General features: G+C 54.0%; 1 protein-coding gene across 2 annotated transcripts; it reads left to right on the forward strand.

The window, feature by feature from the left end:
• The first annotated feature begins 3,772 nt into the window (after nucleotides 1-3,772).
• Nucleotides 3,773-19,923, forward strand: SERINC2 (serine incorporator 2). 2 transcript variants are annotated; one of them, XM_070384418.1, is made up of 10 exons: nucleotides 3,773-3,902; nucleotides 11,628-11,789; nucleotides 12,876-13,066; nucleotides 13,513-13,592; nucleotides 13,925-14,062; nucleotides 14,702-14,871; nucleotides 16,597-16,687; nucleotides 16,974-17,115; nucleotides 17,960-18,172; nucleotides 19,344-19,923. In XM_070384418.1, exons 1-10 carry the CDS (start codon nucleotides 3,864-3,866, stop codon nucleotides 19,477-19,479), a joined length of 1,362 nt encoding a protein of 453 aa, XP_070240519.1. In that variant the 5' UTR covers nucleotides 3,773-3,863; the 3' UTR covers nucleotides 19,480-19,923. The 2 variants fall into 2 exon arrangements, with proteins under 2 accessions (XP_070240519.1, XP_005906242.1); XM_005906180.3 differs by lacking the exon at nucleotides 3,773-3,902 and adding an exon at nucleotides 5,542-5,609.
• Nucleotides 19,924-22,382: the final 2,459 nt, after the last annotated feature.

The following is a 22,382-nucleotide window of genomic DNA, read 5'->3' on the forward strand; positions in this document are numbered from 1 at the left end:
AAATGATCACTGCAGTTTTCTCTCAATGGACATAGTTTACATGGCATTATATGGTTGGAAGAGCTGTGGTGATCCAGAATCCCAACCCTCCAGTGAGGCTCCAAGAGAATGAGTGATTTGCCAGAATCACACAGCTGCTGACTCCAATCTTGCCCTTGGAGGTGTGAAGGACAGAGTGATTCTGGTCCCTTGTAAGAGATTTAAGACTGGGAGAAAGGTGGGTGGGTTGGTCAGGATACCGAGGAATGAAGCCTCTTTATCCACCTCCTCACTGGTCCCCTGAGATAACTGTAGCAGAAACAATTATCTCCATTTTACAGATGAGAAGGATGAGGCTGAAAGAGGAGGAGGCACCAGGACCAGGCAACACAGTGAGTTTATTGCATGGGGTGGGGAGGGGTCTGCCCCTCTGTCCGGGGCAACACAGGGATGTGAGAGCCCAGTTTGGGCAGGGTGAGGGCACGACCTCTGTTTTTCCTGTTCTGGAAAGCTTCAATCTAAAAAAGTCAGAAGGGGCTGTCTCTCTACACTTGCAAGCATATTAATCCCTCCCTCTTTTCAGATGACTGCCTATTTCTTAAAATGCTTTCCAGACACTCACAACTGTTCTGTGAGGTTAAGCAGGATAATCACGCCCAATTCAGAGGAGAAGTGACCTCCATGACGGCAGAGGGTATGAGAGGCGGTGACAGAACCAGGGTGTCAGGTGTTGCTTGTTGAGGTCTTGGGCGATTTCTTTTATATTTATTTATTTTTGGCTGTGCTGGGTCTTTGGTGCTGCACTAGCTGTTCTCTAGTTGCAGCCAGCCGGGGCTACTCTTTGTGGCAGTGAGCAGGATTCTCTGCAAGGCGGCTTCTCTTGTTGCAGTTCCCAGGCTCTAGAGCACAGACTCAATAGTTATGGCCCCTGGGCTTTGTTGCTCTGAGGTCTGTGGGATCTTCTTGGATCAGGGATTGAACCAGTGTCTCCTGCATTGGCAGGCGGACTCTAGCACTGAGCCACCAGGGAAGCCCTTCTTTTTCTTTTTTTAGAGAATATTTTTATTTATTTATTTGGCTGTGCTGAGTCTTAGTTGCCGGAGAAGGCAATGGCAACCCACTCCAGTACTCTTGCCTGGAAAATCCCATCGATGGAGGGGCCTGGTAGGCTGCAGTCCATGGGGTCGCTAGGAGTCGGATACGACTTAGGGACTTCACTTTCACTTTTCACTTTCATGCATTGGAGAAGGAAATGGCAACCCACTCCAGTGTTCTTGCCTAGAGAATCCCAGGGACGGGGAGCTTGGTGGGCTGCCATCTATGGGGTCGAACAGAGTCAGATACGACTGAAGCGACTTAGCAGCAGCAGCAGCAGCAGTCTTAGTTGCGGCACGTGGGATCTTTTCATTGTGGCATGCAGGATTTTTAGCTGCAGCTTGCAGGATCTAGTTCCCCAACCAAGGATCAAACCGGTGCCCCCTGCATTGGGAGCGTGGAATCTTAGCCACTGGACCACTAGCCATTTTCTACTAGACCAGGTCTTGGAAAGGGAGAGGTTGAGGGATGGAAAATTTGATGCTTGGGGCAGAAATGTCAAAAGGAGATGACCCTGGGGAGGGTGGCCATGAGAAGGATTCACTTCAGACTGCTGAGTGGCAGAATGAGGACACTGGGCTTTTGGGAAACATTCAGGAGTTCATTCATTTGGGGCACTTTCACTGCCTTACTGTGCCAAGCCCTGTGCTGTGCCCAGGTCAGGGGAGGGACCCACCAGAGGTGAATCAAATAGTCCTTGGGTGGCTCAACGTCGCTTAAGGGTCTCAGACTAGGGCTGAAGACATGATTGGACAGAAAAATAGGCACAGTGGGTATTGTCTGCTTTCACCCAGAGGCAATAGGATGTTGGAGACAGGCCTTGGGTTCTGAGACTGGGGCCAGATTGGGTGGTCTTCTAGTGCTGCCCTTCTGAGCTGTGTGGCTTTAAGCAGCAATAGTAGCAACCACAATAGTCATAGCTGATTTGTATTAAGTGCTCAGTTTACATCTAGCACATCACTTTACTTCTTTGAACCTGTTTCCTCATCTGTAAAATGGGATGAAGTGGGAGTTAATCTACTTCTCAGGGTTACTGTAGGGCTTGAATGGGACCACATAGGTGGGAGAGTTTGGGGCTTCCAGGTGGCTCAGTGGTAAAGATTCCGCCTGCTGATGCAGGAGCCGCAGGAGACACAGGTTTGATCCCTGGGTCTGGAACATCCCCTGGAGGAGGAAATGGTAACCCACTCCAGTATTCTTGCCGGGATAATCCCATGGACAGAGCAGCTGGTGGGCTACAGTCCATAGGGTCACAAAGAGTTAGACATGACTGAGCACGCAGCACGCAGGTGGAAGAGTTTGGTATGAGCTTAGCTGTGTGGTAACTTTAGTTATCTGTGAGGCCACAAAGGAGTCCCATGTTTTAGAAACACAGAGATGCAGGAGGCTAGTTATCCCTACTGGGGCCAGGTAATGGTTTCAGGGCAGTGGCTGCCCTCTTCACTGAGAAGACACGGGATAGGACCAAGAGTTTGAAGGGCTGAGAGGAGGATAAAAAGGAATTTTCAGGAGGAGGGTAACCTGTGAACAAAAGTGTGGAGGAGGGAAAGTGTAGGGTTTGTTTGCAACACAATGAATGGCTCAGGCTAGCGCTTGCTGAGTCATCAAAGATGTAGGCAGGCCCAGATCTCTGACCCTGGGGCCAGCTTCGAGGCACACAGATTTCTTCCCTAACATTATCTTACCTGTGGTTGGGTGAGGAGAGAGGGCTGGAGGGTGAAGTGAGTGTAATTACAGAGCCCTGCATCTGGGTTTCTCCCACCTCTCTGCGGGATGGTCTGGCAGGAATGTGACCCACCCATCCCTCTGAGCTCCTTAGCTGGGGGCCAGGTTTGGGTGTTTCTGGGGAGTGATGAATCACCAGGTGCAGGGGGCTCTGGGGAGCATGTGGTCCAAGCCAGGAGTGAGTCGAGCTTGAAGAACAGGTGGATGGAGGGGAGGACAGGTGCAAGGCTGTGTCCTAGAAGCGGGGGCAGGGAGCACACACTTGGCTCTTTGAAGACGGTATCCTCATTTCACAGACGGGGAAACTGAGGCTCAGGGAGGAGAAGTGACTTGCCCATTTCTTTGTCCAATCATGCAACACTTCGATATTGGGCAGAGGCTATGCCAAACGCCGAGGAGTCCCGTGTGACCATCTCTTGGGGTAGGGAGAAGTGTTGTTGAGGTCGTGTTGTGGCCTCGCCGGGAATTGAACCTTGCTGCTGCTGCTGCTAAGTCGCTTCAGTTGTGTCCGACTCCGTGTGACCCCATAGACGGCAGCCCACCAGGCTCCCCGGTCCCTGGGATTCTCCAGGCAAGAACACTGGAGTGGGTTGCCATTTCCTTCTCCAATGCATGAAAGTGAAAAGTGAAAGGGAAGTCGCTCAGTCGTGTCCGACTCTTAGCGACCCCATGAACTGTAGCCTACCAGGCTCCTCCATCCATGGGATGAGTACTTCCAGGCAAGAGTACTGGAGTAGGGTGCCATTGCCTTCTCCGGGAATCGAACCCAGGTCTCCCTATTTCCAAACCATCACTTTGTATCCGGACGTGAGTCCAGTTGCGCGGCTTGCGCGGCAGCTGGAATCCCCGGTACCCCGACTTTCCTTATGGTCCAGCCCAGCGCACCTGCCCCAGGTGAGTCCCGGGAGGCCCCGAACACCGCCGGAAAGCGGCGAGCGGTTTCGGCAGGTGGGGCGGAGCCGGGCCAGGGCGGGGCCGGTGGGCGGGGCCAGCCCCGGCCGCCTGGAGCCGGACGGGAGCCGGCGCCCCTCGGCCCGCACCCCGCGACCCGCGCCGCCGCAAACATGGGGGCCTGTCTGGGCGCCTGCTCCCTGCTCAGCTGCGTGAGTCCTGACCCCGTCGCCCGCCCGCGCCGCCTGCCCCTTCTTCGGGCTCGCACTTTTGTCTTTTCTTCTTCCTCCAAATAGTTTCTTCTTTTTTCTTCCTCCAAACTTGTCTTTCTGGGCCCGCACCCCGCCTCCTCGCTCCTCGGGTACCCCGGCTCATCGAGTCCCCCCACCCCCATCCCGGGCCCGCGGGCGCCGGAGACGGCTGGTGTCCGGCGATCGGGTTACCGCGGGGGAACGGGTGGGGCGCCCCGGGGCGGGGGGAAGGGAGTGTCCTGGGCGGGCGCCCCTCCAGGGAACCGGGGAGACTGAGGCCCAGAGCTCGGGGAGGGCATGGGCGCTGCAGCCCCAGTTGGCCCAACTTGGAGTCGTCCTGGCAGTGAGCCTCTCGTCTGCCTCCCGGACGCTCTCTTTGTGTGCCTGCCGGTCCCTGCCCCTCTCTGCCGGGTGTCCTCTGTTTCTGTGTGTGTCAAGTCAGACTGTCTGTCCCTGCCCGTCTGCCTCAGTTTGTCCCTTTGTATGTGTCTCATATCTGTCCGTTCGTTCGTCCGACTGTCTTTGTCCGTCCGAAGCCTCTTAACATCTGTCATTGTTTGTCTTTATGGTTCCGTGTCTGTCCGGGCTGTCAGTTTCTCTGTGCCTTGTCCCTGCTTTTCCTGGGCACTTTTCCAGTGAACCCCAGACCTTTCCCTCCTAGGCCCCAGGGCCGAAGTCGGGGGTGGGGAGGAAGACCCTCTCTGCCTTTCTAAGCCGATCTTGAGCGAGCTTGAGTCCGTCTTACGGGTTACGCCAACACCGGCCCAACTCTGGGTGGGGAAACCCAGGACCTGAGGGAGGGTGGGGTGTGTGGGGGCGGGGAGGGACTACCTGGTCGTCTGCTCGGGGACCTGGGGAGCAGCCAGGCTCAGTTGGCGCTGCTGCCAGCAGAGGGGAGGAGTGTCAGCCAGACCCCGGCAGGGAGGCCCCTTCTCCTTTTCCCAGCCCCCTTTCCTTTCCCTCTTCCCTTCATTAAATCTGAGGTTCATTCAGGCAGCCCCCTCCCCCTCTGCCCTACACAAAGAGGAGCGGAGAGGAAGGGGGAGGGGGTTCTGGTGGCTGCTGAATCCCAGACTTAACTTTCCTTTGTCCCCGATGTGTGTGAATGATAGGATGGGGGTGTTGGGGCCCACAGCTGGGGATCTAGAGAGATGTACTTTACAGCTATTTTCCGAGAAGGGTGTCTGCACAGAGAGGCTATAGAGTGGGTCCCTGGACCCTTGTCCCCTCTGGGCCTCCATGTTCCCATCTGTGAAGGGTGTATGTGTGTGTGTGCACGCACGTGTGCTTGTGCAGGAGCTGATTCCTGAGGTCTTTTCCTGCCCAGTGACACCAAGGTTTGGGTTGGAGCTCTGGCCCGAAAGGGTTTGCTTCCTGGTTGGGGAGGGAGTTTCCTTGGAGTTGACTAGAATTCCTTCTATCTGGGCTAGCCTGGGGGCGGGGGAGGTTGTTGAAAGGAAACCTGCCATTTCCGGGTGCCTCTGTCTCTCCATCTGCCTCCCTCAAGATTTAAAAGTGCCCCACCTTGTTCTTGGCATACAGTAAGCTCTCCAAACAGGAGCTATTGTTATTATCATTTTAAAAAGGTGGGTGGAGAATTCCCTCTGGAACCAGTTGCTGGTCTGTGAGTCAGGCTCCTGCAATGCTGAATCAGAAGGCACCAGACAGGTGAGCGCCAACCGATGGGTTATAGATGAGGAGGTTGCAGCCCAGAGAGTTTAGCCGACTTGCTTAAGGTTGCACAGCAAAAGGAGGAAGATCTGCATAGTCAGGATTAATATCTGATCCCTAGTCTAGGCTTCTGCCCACGTCTCCCCTCCCTTCATATTCTGGGTGCTGAGGGGCAGGGTTGGCCCAGAGTAGAATCAGGAGGTTCGGCAGGTTGCAGGTATCTAATGTCTGCAAGGGACCTGCCCCTCCTGTTAGGAGCCTCCTGTTGGCATTCTGATGTTTACCGGGTGCTTACTGCATGCCAAGTGCTGTGCTGAGCCCTTCACCCGTGCCATATTACCCACCCATCCCACTCCCCCCCCACCATGACAGAGTTAACTTATTTTGCAGATTGTGATACTGATGATAGCCGCCATTGACTAGGTCCTTACTGTAGGCCCAGAATTCAGAGCCCAGCGGTGTAGTGAACATTTTGTATATATCTTTTCATTTAGTCCTCACAGCGACCCCAGTGAGGAAGTTAACATTATTCACAGCTGAGGAAGCTGGATCAGAGAGAGAAGACGATTTTCCCACAGCCACGTAGTACTAAGTGGTGCTGTTGGGCACTGCTGGATAACCAATAACAGTGTTTCAATGGACACTTGCCTGAGAGGACTGAAGTTCTAATGAGGGGTTGTCAGGCATCTTTAGGGGGAACATTTTGGCATACATGGGTCCCCTTGGTCAGATGCAAATCTGTCACAGCAAGTAGGGAATGCAAGTGGCTCTCTCTTTTATAAAAAAAGAAAAAAAAAGAGTTTTATTTATGTATCTATTTTTGGCTCTGCTGGGTCTTCATTGCTGAACTGCAACTTCATTTCTCTAGTTGCAGAAAGTAAGGCTACTCTCTAGTCACCAAGTAAGGGCTTCTCATTGTGGTGGCTTCTCTTGTTGCGGACGGGTTCTAGGCAAGCAGTCTTCAGTGGTTGCAGCTCACAGGCTCTCGAACGCCGGCTCAGTAGTTTTGGCACATGGGCTTCGTTGCTCCGGGGCACGTGGAATCTTCCCAGACCAGGAATCGAACCCGTGTCCCCTTCATTGGCGGGTGGGTTCTTATCCACTGCACAACCAGGGAAGTCCACAAGTGGCCCTCTTGGTCAGTGTTTGTGCTGGACTGAAGGTGAGTCCTGGCCAGGAGGGGATAAGGTAGACCCACTGGGGATGGGAGTCACCAAGCAGGTCAGCACAGGGTGAGTTGGACGGTCAGCAGATCCTTAGGGATGGCCTTCCACAGGTGAGGGAGTATGAAAGACCTTCACATCAGACTGGTTGGTCTGGATCCTGGCTTGGTCTGTTCTCAGCTGCGTGACTGAGAACCTCTCTCCTTGTCTGTAAAGTGGGGTGCACAGTGGTACCAGCTCTCAGCATGTCGGGAGGGTTCTGTGGGACTTAGCCTGAAGCTGGTGTGCAGTGGCAGCTCTGTAAGTGCCTGCCAGTGGTAAAGCACCAGACACCACATTTGAGGAAGTGGGGAAGCTGCTGAAACCCATGGCTGTCTGATGGGCTCCAAGTTGCTTCACTGCCCTGCCTGGAAGCCCATTTTATGGCTGAGGAAACTGAGTCCCACAGGGGAGAAAAGAGACTTGTCTAAGGTCATCCTGCCAGCTGGTGGCAGGGGCATGACAGGGCCCTCTCCTCTTCACATTGCGTCGGGGAAGGAAGTGTGCTTGAAGTAGTTTTGGGCTGCCCTCTTCTCTCCTGTGTTTTATGTCGGGCTAGGGTGGCTCACGGAGAAGGCGATGGCACCCCACTCCAGTACTCTTGCCTGGAAAATCCCATGGACGGAGGAGCCTGGTAGGCTGCAGTCTATGGGGTCGCCAAGAGTCGGACACGACTGAGCGACTTCACTTTCACTTTTCACTTTCATGCATTGGAGAAGGAAATGGCAACCCACTTCAGTGTTCTTGCCTGGAGAATCCCAGGGACGGGGGAGCCTGGTGGGCTGCCGTCTGTGGGGTCACACAGAGTCGGACACAACTGAAGCGACTTAGCAGCAGTAGCAGGGTGGCTCAGCTAGTTCAGGGGTGCCTCAGAACCTTGCAGCTTATAGACGCTCCGGCCCAGGGTTTCCTGAGTTCTGAGTTCTCCTTTCTGAGAGTCTGGCTGGTGCTATGATTCCACCAGTCTAAGTTCTGGTGCTTTTCCATCGCTGCCTTGCCCCTGAGTGCATTTGGGGAGGGCTGTGTTGTAATCTGAGTGTAGGAATGGTGTAATAGTCTGCCTTGGCCTTTCACATTGCATCCCAAGCATAGCCTGTGTTGCTGTCAATCTAGAGATTGTCATCTTTCCTGCTTCTGTACCATTCCATGGGGTCAGTCATCCACCACTGTCTGCTGGTGTGGGGCAAAGAGGTCATTTGCAGTTTCTTGATATTCTGATAAGTTCATGCAACGTAAAGCTTCGTGCCTATTTTATTTTTTTTTTCTTAATTTAAAATTTTTGTTTTTTTTAATAATAAAATCAACTTTATTGGATATACTTTACATTTAACTATATTTAGTTTCATGTGCCTATTTAAGTGTTACCAACACATCTGCTCCATCCAGTAGAGAGATCCCTCTAAGAGGGGAGTACCATGGTGCAGTGATGGGCATTTAGTTATTTTCAGCTTCCCCCTATTGTTTTCCTCATGTGAACAGTGTCACTGTGAACATCCGTGTGTATATGTGTGTGCGGGTGTCTGCTTTTACTCCGTGGGCTGGTATTTGTATAGGAAGAAGTTGTGTCGGAGTGATCCCCAGAGGTGCGGAGTGGAGATCAGAATGTATGAACAACTGCAAGGATGCTCCAGAAGCAGCCAGGGTGGGAGGAAGGGGCTGTGTGTATTTCTGTCTCCCAAACCTGGTCTCTCTGGCTACCAGCCAGGTCCTTGGAAACCTGAGATTTCAGGTATCAGCAATACCTGGATTTTGATCTCTAAGAACCAGAGTAAGTTGAAAGGCAGCCTCCCTGACTGCAGTGTGGCAGTTTTTCTTGTGTCTCAAACGTCTCAGATGGAAATGGTAACAAGCCAGAGCCCAGCTTGACCTGGGTACTTGGGTACTTGGTTCCTGAGGTCAGTGCCTGTTGTTGTTCAGTTGCTCAGTCAAGTCCGACTCTTGGTGACCCCATGGACTGCAGCACGCCAGGCTTCCCTGTCCTTCACCGTCTCCCAGAGCTTGCTCAAATTCATGTCCATCGAGTTGGTGATGCCATCCAGCCATAACATCCTCTGTCGTGACCTTCTCCTCCTGCCTTCAATCTTTCCCAGCATCAGGGTCTTTCCTAATGAGTCAGCTTTTTGCATCTGGTGGCCAAAGTTTTGGAGCTTTAGCTTCAGCATCAGTCCTTTCAGTGAATATTCAGGATCGATTTCCTTTAGGATTGACTAGTTTGATCTTCTTGCAGTCTAAGGGACTCTCAAGGGTCTTTTCCAACACCACAGTTCAAAAACATCAATTCTTCAGCACTCTGCCTTCTTTATGGTCCAACTTTCACATCCATACATTATTACTAGAAAAACCATAGCTTTGACTATACGACCTTTGTTGGCAAAATAATGTCTCTGCTTTTTAACCCCATGAACAGTGCCTGTTGGCCTCCCTTGGTTTTCTTGGGCACTGGAGGGATTGTTTTCATTGCTGGGTGAAAAAAAAACTTTCATTGTTTTCATTTGAAATTAAATGAGACTGCCATCCATGACTTAGCAGACCCTGGTGCAGACAGACTTGATCTCAAATCCCAGCTCCTCAGCTTACTTGCAACATGACCTTGGTCGTGCTATCTCCCTGAGTTTCAGTTTCCCCGTTTATAAATGGGAGGTTACAGCATACTTCATAGTGTCAGTGAGGCTTAGTCTAGACAAAGTGCTCACCAGTGTCTGGGACAGAGTAACTCATCATAAACGGAAGCCATCACTATTATTACTGCCATCCACTTGCTGTGTGATTTCTGGCAAGTCTATTAATCTCTCTGATCTCAGAATGCTCTTTATGGCTTATAAAACACTATTTCTGTCATTTGCTTATCTTCTCACCACCCCACCGCCCAGGTAGCCATGGATAGGAGTCAAGGCTATGGGCGGGGTTTGCAAGATACAACCAGAAATTGATGGATGGGTGGATTGTTATGATTTGGACCCCAAGGGAGAATTTCCTTCTGCAGGCATTTCATTTAGCATCCATGCTGTGCTTGGCTTTGTGGGTGAGAGAGATAGGTTACAAGGGGCATTCCCAGGGGCCTTTCCAGTCTGAGGGGAGAGGAGGGAGGAGACGGGAAGGCAGCTGCACCACGAGCAGAGTGTGCGGTGCCCCTGAGACCAGTCCAGAAAGCGGGGGACAGGGCCTCAGAGGAGCAAGGGACCCTTTCAGCCTCTCTCTGCAAAGCTGGTCACTTAGTAGAAGGCTGTTCCTGTCCCTCTCCTCCTTGGGACGTGGTGCCCAATGGCAATGGAGGCCCGTTGCTCATAGGAAGAACACCAGGGTCCTGTACGTGGCTGCCAGGCCCCACCAGCCTGGCTGACCTCACTACGCACTTGCTGTTAAAGCTTTGGCCACAAGGCCTTCTTTTCCTTCCTCCAACACTCAGCTCCTGCCCGCCCCCAGAGCCACTGCAGGCTCTCTTCCTTTTGTCTGGAACACTCTTTCTTCGTCTTGGCCAGCAGAGTGAGTCCTCACTGTTCAGCTCTCAGTTTAAATGGCATCCCTTCAGGGCAGTGACTCGCCACCTCCCATCTAAACTAGGCCCCCGCTGGTCACTCTCATGGCAGCACTTACCATGACAGGTGTAAGGAAGTGGTGAGTCGCTTTCCTACCCTTGAAAACTCCAGGAGGGTGGGACCGGTGTCTCTTGCCCTCCCAACTCTCACATACCTGAATGAGGAGTCAGAGCTGTTTGGAGGAAGAGAAACTGTGACCCACAGATATTTGGATGTGGCCCCGTTTCCTCCAAGGCTGGGCTGTGGAACTGGCTTCTGTGGGGTGAGGCTACAGCTACGAATGGAGTGGCATCACCAGCCCCTAAGCGATTTCAGCCAACCCCTGGAAGGGAGGGCCTGACAGAGGGCAGAGGTGCCTGAGACAGAAGGGGTTGGACGTCTCTGCTGTCCAAACTGGTGCAGCCCCAGGGCGGGAATCCCAACCTCTCATATCCTTCATTCCGTTCATTCAGCAGATGTTGAGTGATCAGCACCTGCTGTTTCTTGAGGTCTTAACATATGTCTGGTACCATGCCAGACACTTAACTCTCATTCAACAGATAGTCCCTGAACTCCCCATGATATGTCAGGCCTGGTTCCCATTTCTGGCACCTCCACGATGAACAAAACAGACAAACCCCCCTGCCCTGGTGGAGCTCACAGGTTAACAGTGAGAGGCAGGTACCGTGAGTCAATGTGAAGCCAATCAGGTGGTTGTCTAAGTCCTTTGGAGAAAAGCAGGGAAGGAGGACAGGGAGCCTGAGGGAGTTAGAATTTAAAATCCTGATTTTATTCTTAAAACTACCATGTGAGAACCAGGTACCCTCTGATTTCCATTTTATGAAAGAGGAACCTGAGGTTAAGAGAGAGTAAATGAACTGTATAAGGTTACATGGCTAACTAGCGACAGGCTTGGCCTTCTGGACTTTTTTTTCCACTCTGCTTCATCTGAAATAAGAAACAGTGTGACCTCAGCTGTCTCTCTCCGAAGCCACAGTAACCCCTGAGGATAGAGCCCGGTTTGAATCTGCGTTCTGTTGCTTGCTGGCTGTGTGTCCTTGGGCGACCCAGCCTCTTCCAGCCTTTGTCTGCTTTGCCTCTTCCCTTGGGCTTGAAAGTTAAATGGGATGACATCTGGGGAATAGGAATCCTTCCATAACGTGGCATGGGAGGGCTCTGCGTAGGTTTGGAGATATTGACCAGGCAGCAGGCAGTGGGCCCCAGGAGGATGCCGCGTGCTCGGGCGGGAAAAGGGAGAGGAGGCAGAGAGTAAGGTGCCATCCCCGCCCTCCCTGCAGGCGTCCTGCCTCTGCGGCTCTGCCCCCTGCATCCTGTGCAGCTGCTGCCCCTGTAGCCACAACTCCACGCTGAGCCGCCTCTTCTTCACGGTCTTCCTCTTCCTCGGGGTGCTGGTGTGCGTCATCATGCTGAGTCCTGGCGTGGAGAGCCAGCTCTACAAGGTGAGCAGCCCGCGGGACCTGGCGAAGGCTCAGCTACCAGGGGGCCCAGCTGATCAAGAGGTGGGCAGGACAGGGAGGGTTTGGAGTGAATCACAAATGAAAACCAGTGGACCGCTGAGGATGAAACCCCCTCCGTGTTCCCCAAAGCCCACCTCTCCCTTAGCTCCATTTGCACACCCCACCCCCATCCTGGCACCATCCTTGGCTGTTAGCCCCCCCCATCCATAAAGGAACACGATTGTCAATTACCAGGGAACCTGGAGATTCATTTTAGCCAGACGCCCAGTTTTCAAGAAACACCAGTTTGATGTTTGGTGGAACATGTTAACCTTGAGCCCGCGGTGCAACTGCTTATAAAAAAGCCAAAAAGTTAAAAAAAAAAAAAAAAAGATGGGCAGGAGTGCCCAGCGCACCAACTGATCCAAGCTTGACATTAGGGGGGTGTTTCTTCACACTGGGAGGAGGGTTTGATCCTCCTCGTTTCTCATAAGCCATGGTCCCCTTGGGGAGTCTCATGAATCGTTACTGCCCCCACGCCAGACAGTGGCCCAGGGCAGGCTCTCCCCACTTTGATGCATAAGCCCAGTTTTGAGGGTCTTGTCTTCCCTCCGTCTCAATATTTCATAGCCAGTGACACAATGAGGCCAGAGGTTCTGACATGCTAGTGTGCACAGAGGCATGAATCCCCTGGGGAGTGTGCTAGAAATGCAGAATCTCAAACTCCACCCTAGAGACTCTAGTTCCATAGGACAGGGGACCTCAGTGGATTCTGATGTAACTGGTAACGGGAGAGCGCTTTGGAAAATCCTGCCTTGGACAGTGCGGTGTAGTCCTGAGGTTGTGAGATGATAGTAGGGAAATTAACAAGATCTAACTGGACGTCTGTCCCTGGGGGGTTCACTCACGGGACTTGAGCGGCAAAGGTGGGTGGGAATGGAGATGGGTGGTGGATGGAGGTGGGAGGGACAGACTGCCGTCTAGCCCAGGCCTGGAGAACCTCTTGCCTTGGTGGGGGGAGGCCTGGGCAGAGTCACCTTGGGTACTGGGTGGGGTGGGGTATTCCAGCTGCTCTGTCTATCTCCACAGCTGCCCTGGGTGTGTAACGAGGGGACCGGATCCCACGTCGTCCTGCAGGGCCACATCGACTGTGGCTCCCTGCTCGGCCACCGCGCCGTCTACCGCGTGTGCTTTGCTATGGCGGCCTTCTTCTTCCTTTTCTCTTTGCTTATGGTCTGCGTGCGCAGCAGTCGAGACCCCAGGGCTGCCATCCAGAACGGGTGAGGAGGGGGCCCCACCTGCACCCTGAGGCCCTCCCACAGTGGATTTCCCCATCCTCTGCCTGTCTCTAGACCCTACCTTCAGACTGAGGAGCTGCCGAAGCCAGGAGGACGCAGCACAGAGATCAGTTCATTGAGCAATACCCATTTCTCAGATGAGGAAATAAAGCCCAGGAAAGATGATACATGCCTTCGGTTTCACAACAATTCAGTGGCATAGTTGGGGCTAGAACCCGGGTAGCCATCCTCACCCCTAATTGGTCCTTCCCTCTGCCCCTCGGGACTTTTTTTAAGGCCAGGACAGACTCTCTGTGCCCATCAGATCATCAGAAAGTCCCTGCCATCTCTCCCAGTACTTGTCCTGTGAGGGTGGGATTCTGGGGGGCCAGCTTTTCCTCTCTCCCTATTCAGCTCTCTAGTCTGACCTACCCATTTTTGCACCATAGGTTTTGGTTCTTTAAGTTCCTGATTTTCGTGGGCATCACTGTGGGTGCCTTCTACATCCCTGATGGCTCCTTTTCCAACAGTAGGTGGCCTTGGTGGGGAGGGATGGGGGCTACCAAGAGGAACAAGCACTGGTGGGTACTGCTGTTTGCACCCAGGAGACAGGACTCTGGTGCTTGGCCACGTGGCCTTTGGGCAGTTCTGGGGGTTAAGGGGACCTGCCTTGACCCTGCTACAAAGCATCTCTGTGTGTGGCCTGGGGCTCCCTGAGGGAGGGGACATCAATACAGGGTGTGGCATGAATGACTGTTGAATGTGTGAAAGTGAGCGTGAGAAGAGACCCTGGAGGGTGCCTGCCCTAGGCTGCTGCCCTACGGCCGGACCGCCTTGCTTCCCTCCCCTCTCCCCACCCAGTCTGGTTCTACTTCGGTGTCGTGGGCTCCTTCATCTTCCTCCTCATCCAGCTACTGCTGCTCATTGACTTTGCGCACTCCTGGAACCAGCGGTGGCTGTGCAAGGCCGAGGAGCGTGACTCCCGAGCCTGGTATGCAGGTCAGTGCTACCCTGTGGCCTCGTGCAGGGGCTGAGCTAACTGAGGAGGGGGTCCCTGAAGGACGGCGACCTGGAGGGCATCTCAGGCTGCCTCCTGCCTTAGGACAGGAATGGAGCCGTCCGTGGCAGATGGAGAGAAGGGTATGTATGGGCAGGGCAGCTGATCCGGGCGGCTGAGGTGGGTCAGATGAGAGCTGCGCTGGAGGGCCCTGGAGGGGGCCGGTGGTACAAGCCCTGCAGAATTGACCACACCCAGCCAGACCAGACTTCAAATCACCCCTGGTTATTGAATCCCCAGCAGCAGAATGGGTCCTTCTTCAGATTGATAAAATCGGTCGAGAAGAAAGGCTCACTTGGGGTTGGTTTGGTTGTCCCACCTCCCTGATCACCACGCATCTAGTTCACTCTTTGAAAGACTGTTCTCTATTCATTGTCTTTATACTTATGGTGACCTTATTTGTGGCACGTGAATCATTTTAGTTCAGGGTGGGGTGGGTGCTTAGAAAGACTGGATGAGGACAGAAGTTTAGCAGGCACTCCTTGGAGGAGGAAGCTGGGACCCTAGACCAGATGACTGCCCGATGAGGGACGGGGGTCCTTGTGCCTCCAGACCCACCTGCTGCTGCCCCTCCCTCCCAGGCCTCTTCTTCTTCACCCTCCTCTTCTACGCGCTGTCGATCACGGCCGTGGCGCTGCTGTTCGTCTACTACACCCAGCCCGGTGCCTGCTACGAGGGCAAGGTTTTCATTGGCCTCAACCTCACTCTCTGTGTCTGTGTCTCCATCGTTGCCGTTCTGCCCAAGATCCAGGTGAGAGCCCGGCCTGTCTCTGCCCAACCTGAAACCAGGCCCCTCGGTGTGTGGGATTTCTTGTAGGAACCTTGGGGGCTGGGAGCCGGGTCTCTCCATCACAGAGGCTGGGGCCAAGAGCGTGGGCTCCCAGGTCAGCCTCCCTGGGTGAGAGTCTCGACTCTTGCATTTACATGCTGGCTGTCTTTGGGAAAGTGCCTTAACCTCCCTGTGCCTCTCTCATCTCAGATGTTAAATGGGGACAATAACAGTTTTTGGATTTATTCTCAAGATGGAGACCATGTTTGTGAACACAAAACAGTGCCTGGCTTACTGATATCCATCAGACATTGGCTGTTGTTATCATTATTTCAGTGCTATCAGTTTTTATGCAAATCAGGAGAATATTAGGAAAGGTCACTAAGTGACCTCAAGAAGTGGTGGTAGAAGGTGCAGTTCCAGTTTCCAGTCTCAGACTGTCTAGGATAATGGGTGGGGGCTGCCAAGGCCATCTTTTGTTCTTCAGAAAGGAGGCCTTCTGAGTCCAGTGGTATTTCATTTTGGGATATCAGCCCATCGGTGGTTTCAAAGGTAGCTTAGATAGTCTTTGAGGGTCCTCAGCAGAAAGGTTGGGAACCTTCCTTTGGGCCAGAGCTTCCTTTTGCCAGTGAGAAATTGGAAGCCCAGAGAGGGTGATGCCTCTGTTCCAGGTCACACAGCAATCAGTACTCGTTCAGCAAATACCTCTTGGGCACTCACTATGTACCAGGCACTCTTCTAGATGTTGGGGATACAGCTGTGAGCAAGAGGAGGAATAATAATAGCTGACAGTTAACAGCATCTATTATGTCATTCAGTCCTCGCACCATCGTCATCCCCACTTTCCAGATGAGGAAATAGAGGCTTAACGGAGGAAAGAGACTTTGCCTAAGGTCACATGGCTAGTAAGGGGTGGAACTGGGATTTGAACCCAGGCAGACTGGCTCCAGAGCCTATGCTATTAATCGTAGAGTTCAGATTCATATTTTCAAGTGTGTGTGTGTGTATGGTGGGGACTGGGAAGGAACAAGCCAGGTGAGGAAATGAGGCCAGGTGAGATAACTTTGGGTAGAAAGTGCTATGTAGAGAAATAAATGGAGTGTGGGCTGAAAGGGAGGTGGGCTGGCAGGGCCAGGGGCTTCTGCAGTCAGGGTTTTCAGGGCCTTCTGGGGGGTCTTGTGTAAGCGGAAGCCTGAATTCTAGAGGGGCTGCCAGTGCAGAGATGTGAGGGAGCAGCATGTTGGGAGGAGGGCATGGTGAGTGCAAAGGCCCTGAGGTTGGCGAGGACTAGGCGGAGGCTGAGACAGAGAGGTGGCCGCTGTGGCTGAGGAGCAGTCAGCAGGGAGGGGGTGGCGGGGACAGGGTGGGCCGTGGGGGGTGTAGTGGCCAGGTGAGGATGGAGGTGGGGTAAAGGGAAGAGAGCTTTAACTCGAAGTGTGAAGAGATGCCGCCCTTGAAGGGTTTTCTCAGCGGGGGAACAAGTCGGGTAATCGGTTAAGAGAAAAAATTAGGGCTTCACCTTTGGGTGGGCAAGGTTGGGCAGTGGGTGGCCCAGATGGTATGTTCTCCCAAAAGGTGTGGGGTGGGATGGCGCCAGGGTGGTGGGGGTTTCTGAGGTCCCCCGCTTGGGTGTGAGTGGGCTAGGTGGGGGTCGGGTGGGGTGTACCGGGTTTGGCAAGAGTCACACTGATGGGCCGCTTTCGCCAGGATGCCCAGCCCAACTCAGGTCTGCTGCAGGCCTCAGTCATCACACTCTACACCATGTTTGTCACCTGGTTGGCCTTGTCCAATGTCCCCGGTGAGTAGACGCCTGGGTTCCGGGAGGCCTGGTCTTCTTCCTAGGCTGGGGACCTTCAAAGATGTCAGGGACCCCAGCCCCCGCCCATTCCAAGACTCAGTCCTTCTGGGAGTGGGGAGGACCCCATCATTCCTGGAGCTGTCTCTGTTGTTTTGTCTAAGTGCTGTCGCCAGGACTTGGACGGTAGGTTGTGTGCCTGTCTGTCCATCTGAGCCCATCTTCTGGGCTCCCTGGCTGCTCAGACCTGGCCTGCGTGGGCTGAGGGTGACCATGCTCCCATCCCCAGATCAGAAATGCAACCCTCACCTGCTGACCCACTTTGGCAACGGGACGGTCCTGGCAGGCCCCGAGGGCTATGAGACCCACTGGTGGGACGCGCCAAGCATCGTGGGTCTCGTCGTCTTCATCCTGTGCACTGTCTTCATCAGGTAAGCAGAGGGTGGGGGTAGGGGCTGGTCTCTGGGAAGGAATCATGATTGGGAGCCCTGAGCCACAAGTGACGGGAGGGTGTGGGAGCCAGGACACCAAGCTCAGCAGGCGGTGCTTTCTCAATGTGATGGAATGGGCTGGAATCCAGGTCTTCATTCACTTTTTTTCAAGATATGTGTTGGGTCTTCAAAATGTATATGTGTCTCGAACTATTCAATATAGTTAAAAATGTCAAGACCTCACTATAGAAAAGCAATGATAAAAAATCATCACTGTTATTTTTATTATGAAAAGCAGGCAATAGGTAACCCTACTTACTTAAAATGAATAAAAGGAAACCAAATGTAACAGCAGGTGAGCATTACTGCGAACATTATATAATACGTGGGATGAGCCTTTGCAATACTAGATTCTCCACGCGTGCTTACTGAAATGGCAGATAAACAATCAGAATAACAGAGGTCGTTTATTTGGTGTCTACTCTGTGCCAGGCACAGTGCCAGGAGTTCACAGTGATACTCCATTTAATCCTCACCAGCCCTGTAAGGGAGGTACTGTTGCCTCTGATTTTATAGACAAGGAATCAGAGGCTCAGAGAGGTTAAGTGTCTTGCCCAAGGTCACACAGGAAGTAGGGGTAGAGTTGAGAGTCAAGGCAATTTGTTAACTCCAGGGCTGTGGGCCTAACCACCAGGTCACTGGCTCCCGAGGCTCAGGGACCCTGGTGCCCATGGTCACTGTGACCAGTGCCATGGTGTGTGAGGCCCCCTGGCGCTGCCCAGTTGCTCACCTTGGTGGTGATGGTCCGACAGCTGTACCCACGTTCTCCCCCCACCTCCCATAGTCTGCGCTCCTCAGACCACCGGCAGGTGAACAGCCTGATGCAGACGGAGGAGTGCCCGCCTGTGCTGGGCGCCACGCAGCAGCAGGTGGTGGTCTCCGAGGGCCGGGCCTTCGACAACGAGCAGGACGGTGTCACCTACAGCTACTCCTTCTTCCACCTGTGTCTGGTGCTCGCTTCTGTCCATATCATGATGACGCTCACCAACTGGTACAGGTACGTGGACGGAGCCTTCCTGCCCACAGCGCGTGTGCCACATGCCTTCCCTCCGGCCCATGCTGGGGCTTTCCTGGCCCCTGCTCAAGACTTGGGCAGGGAGGTGTCTCTCTAGGACCCTCCAGGGAGCCTGCCCCATCTCTGCCTCAGTTTCCCTGCCAGTGCCTGGTCTGGTCAGTAGCTGGTACCTTCGCTGAATGCCTGAGAAGTGGGGCTCACGGGAGGTGAGGCTGGGCCTGGGCAGGGCAGACCAAGTTTGCAGATCAGGCGTAGTGTTTGGGGTTGTGGGATCACATTTGGGATTCATGGTTGGAGGGTTAGGAGCAGGGTGTGGGGTCAGAATCAAAGTCACAGGGTCAAGAACAGGGTCATGAAGTTGAAAGTTGGGACTCTCAACTCTGTCTCAAATGACAGATTTGGTCATTTGGTTAAAATTGGAGTTTCAAGGCCAGAAAGCCAGGACTGAAGCAGCCAAGTCAGAGAGCGAAGATCAGAGTAACAAGATTAGAGGCCAGGACTCCGGGAACAGGGCCAAGGGTCAGAATTGAGGTCAGAGATACCAGAACTGTAGTCATAAACTCAGGCTTGGGATTATGGGATTGAGGTTCAGAGTCAAGACTAAAGTCGGGTGCTTCAGGGTCCCAAAGTCAGGGACCAGGAATGAGGTCACAGAATCAGGATCACAAGGTTAGTGACCAGAGTCAGGTCACAATATTACACCAGGACTAGGGTCAGGGTTGTAACTGAAGTCAGGGTCAGGTCTACAGTACAAGGTCAAGAACTGTATTTGGGGTCTTAAGGCCTGAAGCTGAAGCTCCAATTCTTTGGCCACCTGATGCGAAGAGCCTACTCACTGGAAAAGACCCTGATGCTGGGAAAGACTGAAGGCAAAAGGAAAAGGGGGCTGCAGAGGATGAGATGGTCCAACTCAACGGACGTGAATTTGAGCAAACTCTGGGAGATAGTGGAGGACAGAGGAGGCCTGGTGTGCTGCAGTCCCTGGGTTTGCAGAGTCAGACTTAGCAACTGAACGGCAACCACAACAAGGCCAAGTGTCAAATATATCAGAGATAGGACTAGAGCTACAGGGTGAGAGCCAGAGGTGAAGTCAGGGGTCACAACTGGATCCTAAGGTCGAGGCCAGGCTCACTGGGATGATGGTGTGTTCCAGACCTGGTGAGACCCGGAAGATGATCAGCACATGGACTGCCGTGTGGGTGAAGATCTGCGCCAGCTGGACGGGGCTACTCCTCTATCTGTGGACCCTGGTAGCCCCCCTCCTCCTGCCCAACCGCGACTTCAGCTGAGGCAGCCCCATGCAGCTGGTCCAACCTGGTGCCTTGGGGCTGGTGATAGCAGGCTGAGCCCCCACCCGCCTCCAGGGCTTGCCCCTGAGCTGGGCCCCTCTGTTCTTAGTGCCTTCAGGGAGGACAAGCATCAGATCCCTCCCTGCCACTGCCCCAGCTCTCCACTCAAGCTGCCGCCTCCTTCCCCTTGCCCCTACTTGCCCACATTCACCCTCTTGAGAAAAAAGGGCCCCTTGTTCTAAAGCTCCCCAGGAGAGGGTCTTGAAGGAGAGAAACACTGAGAGCTGCTCAGAGCGGAAGTGCTCACTGTGATGGGGTGCCCGGCACTGAGGCCCCGGTCTTCCTGACCACACACCCCGGGACGGCCCATCCCCTTCCTGGACTCCGTGCCTTACTGAGTCTCGCAGACTCTGCCAATAAAGAAGCCAGTGCGTGTGCCTCCCATGTCTTTGCCCTTTCCCCCTCTAGGTGGGCCCCTTCCTGATTGGGGACCACTCTGGTGGCTGGGAACAACGTCAGGGCAGAGGGGGCTGAGGAGCCAGACCATGGGGGACCTCAAAGATCAGACAGAAGGGTCCTGGCTCTGCGACTCGGTCATGGAGAGCCTGAGGGTGGGGTTATAGAGGAAGGTGGGGCTTTGGGGAAAGGGAGCCTTGGGGGGTCAGAAAAGGGGCCCTGGAGCGGTGTTAAGTGATGAGGCCAGAGTCAAGTTGTGGGGGAGGGGGTCGTGTGGGTGGCTGAGAGGCTGCCTCTCGTCTTACCAGCGCCCACCCTGAGGTCTTCCAGGGTCTGCTGAAGCACTTGTCACCACACTCCACTAATTGCTACAGACTTGGCACCTGCTCTGGGCCCCAGGGTGCAGTGGGGAAGAGTATGTCCTCTAACGTTGGCCAAGCTGGCCCGGATCCGCTGAACTGCAGAAGCCATGGGGCTCCTGTGGGCCTGGGCAAGTCATTCCCCTATAGGCCCTGGCTCCTCATTCAGCAGATGGAAAAGGCAGCTGTCGGGCTCAGATGAAACAGCCTGCTCATCTCTGAAGGCACACGGCCAAGTGCAGGGGGACGAAGAAGCTCCTGGTTGGGGGCCCCTGAGTCTGGTTCTTGCCCTCGTGATGTCCATCGCCAGGTCACTGGCCCCTTCCATTTGTGGGGATGACAGATAGATATTGATGTGCTGGGGTAGTTCACTGGGGGCTGGGAAGTGGTGGGCCAGGGACGCGGGCCAATTCTAAGGAGCTCGAAGTCGGGGGCATCAGCATCAGCGCATGGGGGCCCCAAGCGGGTGAAGCCACGGCACCTGTCAGCGGGAGTCGGCTGGATCAAGAGTGAAAATGCCCACGAGAGAGGACATGGCGTGTGAGCCAGAGAAGGAGAGCAAGGTGTTTGAAGACCAGTGAGAAAGTAGGGAGGCTGGTGTGCTGAGAGTATGTGAGGGCCAGGAACGGGTGTGGGCTTTGGAGAGATGGGCTGGGCCTGAGTCTCACAGGAGACCAGATAATTCTCAGGGTAGAGGGGAGCCATGGAGGGTTTCTGAGCAGGGGAGAGGTGGTGAAGGTGTGAGCTGTTCAAGGGGTGGTGCTGCAAGGTGCAGAGCAGAGCAGTGACATGGTTAGATGGTTATTCTGGGAAGATTTTCTGGGATGAAACGGAGAGTGCAGCCGCTGGCGGCAGGTACCTAGGCCCGGGGCGGAGGCGGTGGGAGCCTGGAGTGGGGCGGGGGCCCGAGGAAGCCTCCTCTCACCCCTGAGACACGCCTTACGGATGGTTTTGTCCCTGGTAGCTTTCAGCTGAAGGAGACCCCTCTCCATGGAGCAGCCTGGCCTTCCTCCCCACAACACAAAAGATTTCATTTCTTTCCTTATTTCAGCCTTCGGAGAAAAAGCCCATATTGTGCTCCTGATAACCTTTTTCAAGCGTTTGTCTAAGTGGGCACTTTTATTCTTTTTATCTCTGTTGCTCAGTTATTCATTCAACAAACACATACTGAGCATGAGTTGTCCCGGGGTCTGGGCTGGGCTGGACCTGGCAGGGAAGGAGGCAGGAGTGAAGAGCCTGAATGTTGGTAAAGGAGCTCCAGGCCCCAGTTTGGCTCTGAGAAGCCACTTCTGATCCCCCCAGGGGGGGAGGGCTTTCCCTCCATGTTCTCTCTGCCCCTGTTCTCTCTGAGGAGACAGTGGTCACGCTTCACCAGCTGGTGGTCAGTGTGGTGTCAGGTCCGAGCCAGTGCCTGCCCAGGGCTTGGAAGTCCACTCGGCCTTTTGGCCCGTTTTCCGTATCCCCTTCATCCCCTGCTGCAGCACCGTGACTTTCTCCCATCCTCCCCCATCTTTCCTACTTCTCCATCACCTCGTTCCTCAGGTCCTTCCTACTTTTCTTCATATCCTCTCTCCCCTCTCTCCCCTCTCACTCTCCTTTGTCACTTTCTCAGTCTGCGGGGCTGGGCTGGGCTTCGCTGCTGGACTGCTCATGAGGAAGTGGCTGCTCCCAACCCCCAGGGCCTATGCTCTGTCCCTGGACACTTGTTGCCCAACACCTGGGCTGCGGTCCCTGCAGAGATACCAGGCGCAGCCTCAGCCAGCCTGCCCTGGAGCAACCTTGGACCCAGTTTTGGAACAAATATCTGGGCAGAGCGAGGGCAGAGCTCACAGATCACATGGGGAAACAGGCAGGGTGGTAGGCTGGAAGGGCTCTGACTCCAGTTCTGTCTCCACAGCTATCTCATCACTGTCTCACCGCCTGAACTTAGGCAACGCAGTTGTTCTCTTTGGTCCTCCATTGCAGCTTCCGTAAAACGGCGGTAGTAGCTGGTTTGTAAACCACAAAACATGGTGCTTTCATGAGCCAAACACTGTGGTTAACCAACAGACATTCCCAAAACCCTCTTCCTTTCCTGTCTCCTCACAA

The sequence above is a fragment of the Bos mutus genome, chromosome 2, assembly GCF_027580195.1.
Source record: "Bos mutus isolate GX-2022 chromosome 2, NWIPB_WYAK_1.1, whole genome shotgun sequence".
Lineage (NCBI taxonomy): Eukaryota > Metazoa > Chordata > Mammalia > Artiodactyla > Bovidae > Bos > Bos mutus.

Excerpts from the sequence above, each read along its gene's own strand:
- SERINC2 (XM_070384418.1), top strand. The coding sequence starts at position 3,864 with ATGGGGGCCTGTCTGGGCGCCTGCTCCCTGCTCAGCTGC. Across the intron at positions 13,593-13,924 it reads TGATGGCTCCTTTTCCAACA|TCTGGTTCTACTTCGGTGTC; the intron begins GTAGGTGGCCTT and ends CTCCCCACCCAG. Across the intron at positions 17,116-17,959 it reads CTGTGCACTGTCTTCATCAG|TCTGCGCTCCTCAGACCACC; the intron begins GTAAGCAGAGGG and ends CACCTCCCATAG.